The 12,640-nt window shown below is 38.5% G+C and overlaps 1 protein-coding gene across 1 annotated transcript; it reads right to left on the reverse strand.

Moving 5' to 3' along the window:
* Positions 1 to 7,469: 7,469 nt before the first annotated feature.
* On the reverse strand, positions 7,470 to 12,140 carry LOC311504347 (zinc finger BED domain-containing protein 4-like). Its single transcript, XM_084567373.1, has 4 exons — positions 11,574 to 12,140; positions 9,829 to 10,889; positions 9,271 to 9,587; positions 7,470 to 9,076 (listed from the first exon to the last, which is right to left on the reverse strand). The coding sequence occupies exons 1-4, from the start codon at positions 11,754 to 11,756 to the stop codon at positions 8,712 to 8,714; spliced, it is 1,926 nt and encodes a 641-aa protein (XP_084423499.1). The 5' UTR covers positions 11,757 to 12,140; the 3' UTR covers positions 7,470 to 8,711.
* Positions 12,141 to 12,640: the final 500 nt, after the last annotated feature.

Here is a 12,640-nt window from a genome sequence, read left to right on the forward strand (position 1 = left end):
CTTTATCTTCTGTAGCTTGTTAACCAATCAGAAGGTGTTGGTTCTGTATCATGTACATGAAGGTGTTGAGGCGTCAGAGTCTCAGGATGAACATTTTTCAGGACGAGTCCATGGAGACAGAGACGTCCTCAGAGAAGGACGAATCAGACTTCATGTGTCCAGACTCAGGACTGATGACTCTGGTCTGTACCAGTGTGAAGTGAACACAGATTATGGCTCCAGCTCTGGCAGATGTGAACTCAACGTCATTGGTAAGTTGACAAAGTAGAAGTTACTAGAAGTCCTTTATAAAGATATTAATATCTTGATGTTCTTTCCAGCAGCTGCTGATCAGCCTCAAAGTTGGATACCAAGGTTGAGTTCAGGACCAGAAACTGGAGGAAGGAGGAGACTAAATGATGGACTGATAGCAGCAGCAGTAGCAGTTCTACTGGTTGTTTGTATTTTTTAGAAACAGAAGGAAGTGTAGCAGGATGAGATGCTACATCCTGAGATGCTGGTGAATAGGGTGGAAGGAAGAGACTTACCAGTCTTGGGTGGACTTCAAACCATGTTGTTAGCGATTGAAAAAAACTGTATTATCAGCTGAGATATGTTATTTTTGGACTGATATCATTGCAGAAGCAGAGGTTTTTATACTGTATACTGATGTTGTGCGTTAACATTCTTAACTAATACAAAAACAATCCATAATTTTGTTGGGAGGTATAGCTTGTCTGTTAAGAAAATTTAAGCATTGTGGAAATGTGTTAACTGACTGCATATTGTGTGAAAACGACATGAAATGTGTGAATGGTATGGCCACAAAAGGCCGACGCTGTGCTAATTGTGTTTTTTAAAACAAACAAAAAACTGTAAAATACCATTAAAGTCAAGGCTGTGTGTTTATTGGAGGACTTGGGATTGTTAACTGTCTGTCTACAGCATTGCTACAGTCAACGCTCTGCCAGGGCAGCACAATCATTCTTTTAAAGTCTCTTTATATTTAGTTGATTGATTCTGGTTGTATTCCCATATTTATCACACACTGACATTTGTTGTTTCTCTGCAGCAGCTCATAAACAGAGAGCTCCCCCTGGTGGTGAGAGGACACGACAAGTTCAGTGAGTCTGCAGCACAGATAACCTACAATGATGTGTTCATTATTCAGGGAGTTTGCAGGATCATATTGTCTCCTCATGGTCCAGTAGTAAATGGTTTGTTGTCTGGTACTGGTCCATGACCTGATAAATGAGGACCTCTGAATTAAAGGGACATTTGAACCAATATTCTACTAATCATGGATACTCACTATTTTAGACAACCATCTATTTATTAGAAATATTCAGTGTTTTAATGTTTTCTATATTTTTTTATTGTTTTATTGTTTTTAATAGTCTGTCTTAGTAATGTACAGCACTTTGTTTCAGCTGTGGTTGTTTTTAAAGTGCTTTATAAATAAAGTTGAGTTGAGTTGAAAGTACCGCCCAGAAAGTGTGATTGACAGCTGATCTCTGTTCACTGAAGACATGACACAACAATGAGCTCTCAGCTACAACGATGGAGACCAAATCACCTGGAGACTAAAAGACACATTTTAACCAACTGTCCCTGAAGTGACTTATGTCTATTTGACTTTAATCAACTCAACAGTGGACCCATAATGAAACGGACATAGTCCAGCATAGAGAGGCTGAGTGAATGTGGTCTGGACTCTGTGGAGGAGAGTCATGGTTTCAGAGATGCTTGTATGCGACTGCTTCATCAACTCCTCCTCCTCTCCACTCCACCTCCCAGTAACAACGTCCAGTCAGACTCTCTACTACCACGGACCATGGACCTGAGGATAATCAATGAATCTGTCTGGATGATCAGAATAAGACTGATGTTTTTGGAGTCCATCCCAGCTGTCACTGGGGCGAGAGGTGGGGTACACCTGTGTGTACACCTCTGTGTCTATCAGTGCATGGCCACAACTGAAATTACAAATCTTGGCCAGGTGGTGGAGCTATAAGGTGGATCATTTGAATTACATACTCAGAGAACAGATAAGACACACAAACTCCTCACCTACCTGGATAATAGAACTGAGGACGCAATAAGAGAGTGGACATAAAAAAACATAAAAAAGTGGACATTCCTTTTCATAAGTGAACTCACCAGAAACTTGACTTCAACGGACTCTTATTTTGTTTTATTTTATTTTTCCTGGCGCCTTATTATTTTGGTAAATGTACACCTAAGCTGTCACTGTTAATTAACTCTTGTGTTGACATTAAAGTGTCACCTGTTCATAAACCAACACCCACTCCTCTTTGTGAGTAACTTCCTGGTGTAACTCCTACTGGACCTAGAGTGATGTGAGTATTTCTAAAAGTTAGGACCAAAGGTGCTACGTTTACGATTATTTACTTTTTGGTGAACTAAAGCACTTCACTGCTAGGAATATACAGCTATGATATTAGCTATACTGTGTGACGAATGTATTGAGTTTTTTCTTCTGTATTTTTATTTTCTTTCTTTAGGTGTGAAGTAGGCCACTACTGTTGTCTATGTGTTCAGATTTAAAAGGGCTTCTAAGTTGAACCATAGGCAGGAGATATTGAGCTATAAAGGAATTTCATTTATTTAGATGTGCTTGAGTAATCTGCCCATGTCTGAGCTTTCCACACCATGGTGTGTGATTTGAATTACTCTTAATTTTCTTGCTAGCAGAGAGGAGCATCCTTAGGAGGCATTCTTGGGTTCTTGTTTTTTTTCTTGTTTTTTTTTTTATAAACATACATTGTACCTGCTGCTAGTATAACACGCTCCCAAAACTGTGAACCATTTAATGCTGTTCTCTGCTGAGTGCAGTCGGGGAATAAAATACCCACGAAAAAGAAATTGGTCCTGTGTTCTGTCCCACGTCTTGTAATTGGGCAAACATGTGAGTTTAATGATTGCTGGCTTTGTAACGTTGAGTTGGAGAGAAGCTTAGCCACGTTTCTTAGTAGTATGCTTCAACATGAAGTAGCAAGGCAGGAGAAGTGGATGGATTTCAGCACAATACATTTATTAAAAAGAACCATATAAAGCCAGGTCTCCCCCCTGAAAGGAATCGAGCAGAGACAGAAGCTGAGTACAAAGCTATTCATTTATTAGAAATATTCAGCTCAGTCTGTTACTGTCATGAAATTAAGATATATCAGCTGACTCTGGAAACAACTGGAAAATACAGTATGCGAAGATAATGCAGAGTTTCATATAATTTTGGAAAATAATTTATTAAATATGAGATACAAGAGGAAGAATTTCTCCAGAAATGTAAAGAAAAGTGACAGCTGGGATAGGCTAGCAGTTACAAACTGAAATGACACCACTTGACCAGATGGTGGCGCTATAAGATAATTAACACAAAGCTGCTGACTCTCCAACTTTCTCCACCAGGTTTCTTCTTGGATGTGTTTAAAGTTTCTTTGGTGACCATGAGCCTTTAAATCACACTCACGAGGAAACAGCTGATGTGTTACTGGCACATCACTACTAAATGAGTTACCATGGCAACCAACATCATTTTCAGACATGGATTGTCCACCACAGAGTCCAGACCTTAACCTCATTGAGAATATTTGGGATGTGCTGGAGAAGGCTTTGCTCAGTGGTCAGACTCTCCCATCATCAATACAAGATCTTGGTGAAGAATGAATGAAACACTGGATGGAAATAAATCTGGTGACATTACAGGTTGTCTCTCCGAGTTTGTACAGCTGCACAATGATTTTGTTTCTCTGTTATTATGAAAGTTACGTAAAGTATAACACAGAGATACATCAGAGCTATTACTGCTGCTACTGCTATCAGTCCATCATGTCGTCTCCTCCTTCCTCCAGTTTCTGGTCCTGGTTTCAACCTTGGTCTCTGAGTTTGAGGCTGATCAGCAGCTGCTGGAAAGAACATCAAGACATTAGTTGACACGTTTTCATGTGAAAAATGAATAAATGTAACTGATGGTGTATATTATATTACATTATATTATATTATATTATCCAGCCAGACTCCATCAATTCTAGTTTAACAACTCAGTCAGGGCAACAGTGATCAGCATTTTTATAAAGGACTTTTAGTAACTTCTACTTTATCAACTTACCAGAGACGTTGAGTTTACATCTGCCAGAGCTGGAGCCATAATCTGTCTTCACTTCACACTGGTACAGACCAGAGTCATTAGTCCTGAGTCTGGATACATGAAGTCTGATTCGTCCTTCTCTGAGGACGTCTTTGTCTCCCTGGACTCGTCCTGAAAACTGTTCATCCTGAGACTCTGACACCTCAACACCTTCATGTACATGATACAGAACCAACTCCTTCTGATTGGTGAACAAGGTACAGAGGATAAACAGATATTTGTAGGGAGAGTCAGGTTTGGTGGTGAAGGTCCACTCCAGGGTGATGTTGTGGTTCTCCTCTGCCTGATAGGAGCTCTGTGTCACATTCACTTCAAATGTTGCTGCTGAGGAGACAGAGAGAGAAAGAGAGGAGCAGACACACTGAGAACTGGAACATGGGAGTCTTTCAACTCCATCATTGAAGACTGACAATTGATTTGGACTTCATCAAGTCAATTTCTAAACTGACCACAGACACATGAGTTGAGGATGATGAGCAGCAGGATCCTGCAGATCATCTTCTCCCTGTGAGAGGAGACAGAGGTGAAGAGTCATGAACACATGAGGTCAAAGGTCACTCTCTGCAGATACAACAAGGACAATCTACAGTCTGACTTCATTCAGTCGTTCCAACATCTGATCCTGTTCTTCATCCTGTTTGTGTCAAACCACCGACCAAAGAACTTTCTGACTAAACTTTGATGAACAAATGTGTTTCTGTCACTGATGCACTAAAGAGAAATCTTCAAGTTCCAGATCAGGTTCTGTTCACCATGGATCAACAGTAAAAGTTTAAAAGAACATTTATTTACTGCATTTAAAAATAACATTTCAAACAGAGAGCATGTGAAATGTTGTATCTTCAAATAAAGTGTTTCTGTTTATTTCAACTATGAGAACATGAATAAAGCCTTTGTTTCATTATTGCTGCTGATCATTGTTAACTGTTAGAAGATAGAATTATTAGTCAAGTAGAACAATCAGAGCTCATAACCTCCATGGAAGAAGTTATTAAGAATAAAGTGGAAAAGTGCTCAGTTACCAACATAGAGAAGATTCATCACTGTTCACCTAAAAACAATCTGAGAACACTGGAAACAACCCAGCCCTATCTCACTATAGACACACATACTGGTTCTTCCTCCTTCAGTGGTGAGGACATTTAGTTTGACATTAATCAGTCAGTTACTGTTTTCTCAAGTCCAGACCAACCACATGTGGTATTTTCCAGGTAAAGGTATGAATTACAGACTGCTCCACCAATGAGGTTTTGAATAGTGACATGATAATAATCTCTTAGATTTCCTCCATTTAAATAAATAATAGAAAGCACCTTCATATATCAATAAATCTCTTTGAATCTATTTGAAGTTAAATGAGAACACAGCTTCTTTCATTCATGAGTCATTGATTCTATCAGATTCAAACATCCAGAGTTCATGAGTTAAATCAAACTGCTGAGAATATTTGACTGGTCTCTGAAACACAATCCCTCCAGACTCCTCCATTCACACTGTGATTCTACACAGACACAAACACCAACAATGATCACAACCATCATTTCAGGAGGTGACACTTCTGATACAACAAATGTCTGTTGTGAGCAGTTCAGAGTAGAAAGAGGAGGAGCAGTGGACCCAAAGACCCACGACGACTCCACCATCTCCTCTGGTTTATTAGCTAAGGTAACTACTCTACACTTAAAGACAACACATCTGTATCATGCATCATCAAGTGCTGAGGGAACTTTGTCAATCAGCAAATATCAGTAGAATGATTTTATACACCCAGACCCATACTGGTAGAAAGCAGCTCCTGAATGCATCCAAGCAGGAAGCTCCTTTAGTCTGTTGGTGCATTAAAACACCTTCCTGGACATAAAGCTAAATGAATGTAACAATAGGAACTTGTGAGTTCTGACCTGAAAGAGGATTTCAAGTCCTTCTTACTGCAACAAAGAAAAACTCATCTGTCCAACAACCTTCTCTGCATTGTTGTTTCACTTCATGTTTTTCACAGAGTGTTATAAGGACTTTGACTTGTTCCAGCAAAAGAAATGTAGCTTTGGAACTGAGACACTTCTGGTTTTCCTGCTTGGAAACTAACTTATTTCTTTTTTCAGTCTACATTCTTTCTGCTCTGGATAGACAATGAATCACAACACCTCATCTAAACCCACAGTGAACACAAAACATCAAGTTTTCTCAATCAAAAATTAAAACAGAAGAAAGACACGCATCCCACAATTAAAAACAAAAACAGTTAAGTTAAAAGTTAAAACAAACTGCTGTTCAGTTCTGCCTCCTGCATGTTACAGCCTCACATTCCACTTCTCTTTCATCCCTGACAGTATGAGAGTACGGTATTTGTATGGGCATGTTAGGGTTTGTTAAAGATCAGATCGTTATCTGCAGACAGTGTTTGTGATTGCATAATAGTACAACTGAAAATTAGGGAGTTTTAGATCTCCACTCTCATAATCCAGAGTTCATTTTTCCATGCTGAGTCTAGGCATCTTACCTGCCAAAAGAACTGTGAGTGTTTTTTAAGGGAGATAAATAATGCTATTGGGACATGAATAGGAAGTGATTGAAACATCTATAAGATGTAGGTAGGATATCCATCTTTATAACATTGATTCTACCAAGTAAGGTAAGAGGCAAGCCCATCCATTTCTTCAAATCTTCTCCCAACTTCTGAAGCAAACTGACTAAATTGATCTTGTAGAGATTTTTAAGGTTACTGTCAACAAACACACCTAGATATTTAAAACCCATAGGAGACCATTTAAAATGGAACTTGTGCTTACCTCTACTGAAATCAAATACAGACAGCAGCAAAATGTCACTGTTGTCAAGATTAACCTTGTACCCAGAAAATGAACTGTATGTACCCGGTAGTTCCTGGAGGTAAGAAAGAGAGGGTTCAGGGTTGGTCAAAAATAAAATGATGTCATCAGCAGAAAGTGAAATCTTGTGCTATCAGTGCAGTCTGATTTAACTTAGACTTAGACTTAGCCTTAGATAAACTTTATTCATCCACAAGGGAAATTGCTTGGTCACAGTAGCTTAGTTGTACATAAAAAAACACTCTTAAGAACCTCTGATAAAAAAGATTATATTAAATAAAATAGAAATAAAAAATAAGTAAAATAAAATCTAGTAAAATAAAATAAAAATAGTATAAGCAAAAATGTACAAATTAGCATATTAGCATCAGACAGTGAGGAAAAAAAGGTTTATGTGTCTTTTAACACAGTGTACGTAAACATCTGGTTTCAACTGTATATTAGGATTGCTTCTAATGAAAGTGCAGAATTCAGGTTGTTTCAAAAGTGCAGTGGTGGACGAAGTACACTGATTATGTACTTAAGTGAAAGTATAGATACCTTGTGTCAAATATTACTCAAGTAAAAGTAAAAGTATGCACTTTGAATTTCTACTTAAGTAGAAGTATAAAAGTATTTGCCTTCATATATACTTAAGTATTAAAAGTAAAAGTACCTCATTGCATTATGGCTCTAATGGCTTTTTAAAATCATTTTTACATCAAAGCTCCTGCTCTCTCAACTTGTATAAGGTGAAATACTAATGCCACTTACATTTGTGTATTTAAAGAATATAATCACAAAGCATTAAAATCTATCTATTGCCATAAGGTAAGACCAAGTGGTTATGAAATAACAGCTCTCAAGAACATTTAATTAATTTTACATTTATTTGTAACTTAGTTGCTGTTCCACATTTCATTACAACAAATGTGTAGTAAAACAAGCACCTTTCTTTTGTCACATACATGTATATGTCTGAAATGTGTTACTGTACCTTTCAACTCAAAAATACTGATTTATGCTTCAAAACATTGGGTATACCACTACCTGAGCTGATTAGAAAATCAGAGAATGTGGTGTCATACTAGTTGGTGCTTAAGACTAGTATAATATTTTTGATATTACCTACACCAACCTAGGTACAAAAACAGACAAAAGTCAAAATAAAACCTTTGACCTCAGATCAAATATGAAAAAAAAAAAATAATATTGCAAGAACTAGCTTTTGCATAAATTCCAGACAATTACAGTGCATGCCAGTTTGCACAGAAGACAGAAAAAGTAGGCTAGTGAATGACACATACTACAAACACAGGAAGTCAAAACAAAATACTTCCATTCCAGGAACTAGTAAAGCATTTTACGATACCAATTTGTGCTTAAGATTATCGAGGAGGATACTCTAACAAAGTTGTGGCGCACAATAACGAAGTCACAACAAACCAGTTTCCCTGACCTATCCTGAATCACAAGTGGCATGCTAAAACAGCAAGCCTAAAATGGTATGCACAGAAGACATGAAAATGTATGTAGTGAATGATACATACTACAAACACAGGAAGTCAGAACAAAATACTCAGTCAGATATCACAAGTGGGAATAAAACTACCACTCCAGGAACTAGCGCAGCATTATGTTATACCAATTTGTGCTTAAGATTATAGTGGAGGATACTCAACAAAGGTGTGGTACCCTTAATCCCACGTAGCATGCTTAAACAGCAAGCTTAAAATGGCAAAGCTGTTCACCACTTACTAAAGCTTAAAATATTTCTTATTTCGCTTCAGGAGGAGTTGGTTCTCAAAATTTTTTGCGTCCAGCCTTGCCCGCCGTGGGGTAAAGATCAGCCCAGCAGTGCTAAATAGGCGCTCGCAAGCGGCTGAGGCTGGTAAAGCGGTGTTAAGTTTAAGAGACAACTTACACACTGCGGGGTATGACTTCAGTATATCCTTGTGGTCTACCTTTGAGGCAAGGTAGCCATCTAATTGTTTAACACTGTCCTGACCATTAGATGTCTTCATGCTTGCGAAGAAGTCCTCATCATCTGATGCACTGGAGCCATTAGCTGGTGATTGATGTGAAGAGTCTTCCTCCAGATGGTCCTTAATGTAGTCCAGGCCTGAAATGGACATTGAAATAAATGCTAGAAATAAAGTCACTGTAATCATGCGTTAAATCAGAATAACAGAATTTAAAGGTGCATAAAATGTAATGCTTACCCATTTGAGTTTGTAAGCATTTTTAAGCATTATTTTGTTTCTGTAAATTTAAGTTTAAATACTCTTCTAACAAATAATACTAGTTAAGTCTCACCAAGTTTTATGAGGTTTTCGTCAGAGGTCCATGATGTTTTAAACTTTGGGACAAGGATGGCAGCAGCGATAAACTCTGGCTCCACAAGCATGTCAGCGAAACGTCGCTGCAGACCCTCTTGGACAGCATCCACCAGAGGTTTGCAGTATCTGCAACCACTGCGGATCTTGTTCAGCTTTGCGATCAGCAGCATCAAAGTAGGCAGGAGCCATCCCATCTGCACGTCTGTTTCAGATTGCAATATGTTGAGGGCCTTGGCGAGTGGTCCCATCGTTTTGGCGTACTCCTCTAGAAAGGAGATCTCAACTGGACTCAGCCTAATAGATTCAAACAACAACAATTTATCAATTAATGTGATCACATGGTTAACTCTGCATGGTTTGGTCATTAACATTATGAATAATTATCAATACTGTTAAATCACAATATATTTCCGTCATGTCACCAGGCCTACTCTGGAGTCATAGATGTGCTCCATTTAGCAGAATAACCATGTAGAATCTGGCATACTAGCTATTTGAAGTACATGAGTTTAAAAACTCAAAAAACAATGCTTACATGGGCAACTTGAGTGAAGTGAAAACAGTTCTGAGAGCTCCTTCTCCCTGCTCTTTTACAATTCGTAGGATTCTCTCAACAGCAAGGAACAAAGAATTCCACCTTGTTGCGTTTGGCCGGATCAGCTGAATTTTGCATACATTCTCTACAAGCTCTGCAGCAGCATCAGATCTCCCACACTTGTTCCATAGTGCTTGGCATTTCGAGAAAGCTGATCTAGACAACCTTTTGAAAGCATCGTTAGATGTTGCTTTTTCTGCATCCACTGTGGAGACAAGATTCAGCAGGTGGCAGGCGCATCGATGATGTTTAGGGAGTTGGAATTGTAAACCATCGTCTTCATTTAAGATAGAAGTGACTTCGACAAAATCCACTCCAAACCCATCCCACTCCTGTTCCTCGTCATCATCCATCTCATCCACATCATCCTCAGATTCATCTGAAGGTGAATTGTTATTTTCATCCTGTTCTCCGTACATGCGGAATGCCTTTAAGAAATTGGAACCGTTGTCCGTAGTAGTTCGGGTTATCTTGTTCTGTATGCCATATTCAGCATGAATCTCATTTAACGCACCACCCAAAACATCAAAAGTGTGTGGACCTTTCAGCTTCTTACATGCTAGTGCCACTGAGCACCTCTCTAGGCTATTGGGATCAACCCAGTGGGCAGTAACTCCAAGAAAACCTCTTCGCCTTGCGCTCCAGCAATCTGTTGTCGTAGCAATAAAACTGATTGGTTCCATATGTTCTTTGATGTTTCTTTTCATCTCAATTGAAGCCTCATCTATCTTGCGTCTCAAGGTGGTCCTGGACATGACAGTGGCATTTGGATGAAGATCTCGCACAAGCTCTTGAAATGATGGCTTCTCTACCACACTAAAGGGCTGGAGGCTCTGGATCACAAAATTAATGACAGCATGATCAACATGTCTTTGGGAAACTACGTTTGTTTCACCTAACTTTAACTGTTTGACAGTTGAGGGACCGTCTTGGTTCTTTGCTTTTCTTTTCCGTGGGGCAGTCAAAGCGTCATACCTATCCACATAACTTGCATGCTTTCTCTGAAAGAAAAAAAACAGTCCATCCATTAACAACATATCCACACAGGCTACTCCAATTAATAAATTAAATACACTTTTTTGCATTTCCTAAATCTAGGCTATGCTGGGCTTTAGAATGTGAACTACAAATTAGTGGATTTCATTTCTATCCATTTAGCAAAAATGCAGTCCATTTATTTGCCAAGCAAATTCCAGCAACCAACTCATTTGGCATCATATCATTAATTTAAAACAAGTAAAATGCATTAAATTTCAATTATGCGAACATCAGTAGTAGGTTATATTTCTAGTGGTCATACTGTAGCCTACATTATCCACTTATGGCTACTTCTCAAAATGACAACAAAACAAACTTCACCTAAAGTGTCTTCAAAAGCTAATTTCTTAGCGACAACCTCACCGTTTTCTAGTTAGAAATGACGGCAGGCTATTTCGCCAAAGACAATTAACTTATGTAGGATGAAAAGACCACTTTACTTGACGGCAATGCAAAGAATTTACCCTCTGAACGAAGGCTTAGTAAGAAGGGAGCATTCAACATCAGTACGATTAGCCGCTAATACGCTATGCTAGCGTATAGTTAATTTAGCCGAACACACATGCAAACAATGTAGTATCCTTTAGGTCAAATTTAAAACAATTCGGTTGCTAGCCGTCAAACACACCAAAGTAAAAATAACTTACCTCGACGTGTTTCTTCAAATTGGAAGGAGAATTCTTAAAGGAGGATATCCTGTTCTGCTTTGGAAGGCAGAGTAGACACTTAAAGTAAAATGAATCTTTCTTTCTGTCCATTAATTCAAAAAATTCGCCTAAGTGAGGCCATGGGTGTTCGAGCAAGTCAGCATCTTCCATCGTTTCTGTCATTTTGTTGATTTAACTTCTAATTCTTCTAAATGCAATGCTTCCAAATTAATTCACCGAGCTCTTCCAAATACCACTCATCAAATGAACGACGAACGGACTGACGAAATCGACAGGACTTCAGAGAGAGCAAATCGCGCACTGAGCCCTGATTGGTGCGTGACTGACTGCACTGTTTTTTGACATCTCAATATTATTGGTTTCGACAAAATGTAACGATAGGGTTTTTTATTCATGTAACGGAGTAAAAGTACGAATTTTCACTTCGAAATGTAGTGGAGTGAAAGTATAAAGTCTCACCAAATATAAATACTTGAGTAAAGTACAGATACATCTATTCCGTACTTAAGTACAGGAACGAATTACATCTACTTCGTTACTGTCCACCACTGCAAAAGTGTAGGGTTAAGCCTCCATCTGTACATTTCAGTTACCTTGACAGGGATGGATACAGACAGCACCAAAGGAGAGTGATCACTAAGCAGTCTTGGAAGGTATTCAATGTCTATCACTCTATGAAATATTTGACTGGAAATCAAAAAATCATCTATACGAGTATGACAGTTGTGAGGGTGTTAATAGTCTCTATCCTGTGGATGCATTTGCCTCCAGACATCATCTAAGTTTAAGTCTCTCATGAAAGAAATTGTGGCTTTAGCTGATTTGGTGAGAAGACTGGGATCAGAGGATCTATCAAGCACAGTATCTAAACAGAGGTTTAAATCTCCTCCAACAAATGAAACCTAGGCGCGTGGGAGACCTGAAGAAAGACCTCCTGCATAAATAGATGATTAGGTGTAGAAATGTTCATAGAAGTCCAGTTTAAAAAAAGTTTCTTATAGGTTTTAATTTGTTGAGGTAAGTATAGACTCTTTTTTCTTTTGATA

The sequence above is a fragment of the Chelon labrosus genome (assembly GCF_963514085.1).
Source record: "Chelon labrosus genome assembly, chromosome: 1".
Taxonomy (NCBI): Eukaryota; Metazoa; Chordata; class Actinopteri; order Mugiliformes; family Mugilidae; genus Chelon; species Chelon labrosus.

Coding starts and splice junctions, on each gene's coding strand:
- LOC311504347 (XM_084567373.1), bottom strand. CDS start 11,756: ATGACAGAAACGATGGAAGATGCTGACTTGCTCGAACACCCATGGCCT. Junction 10,890..11,573: donor ATTTGAAGAAACACGTCGAG/GTAAGTTATTTT, acceptor TTTTTCTTTCAG/AGAAAGCATGCAAGTTATGT. Junction 9,588..9,828: donor ACTTCACTCAAGTTGCCCAT/GTAAGCATTGTT, acceptor TGAATCTATTAG/GCTGAGTCCAGTTGAGATCT.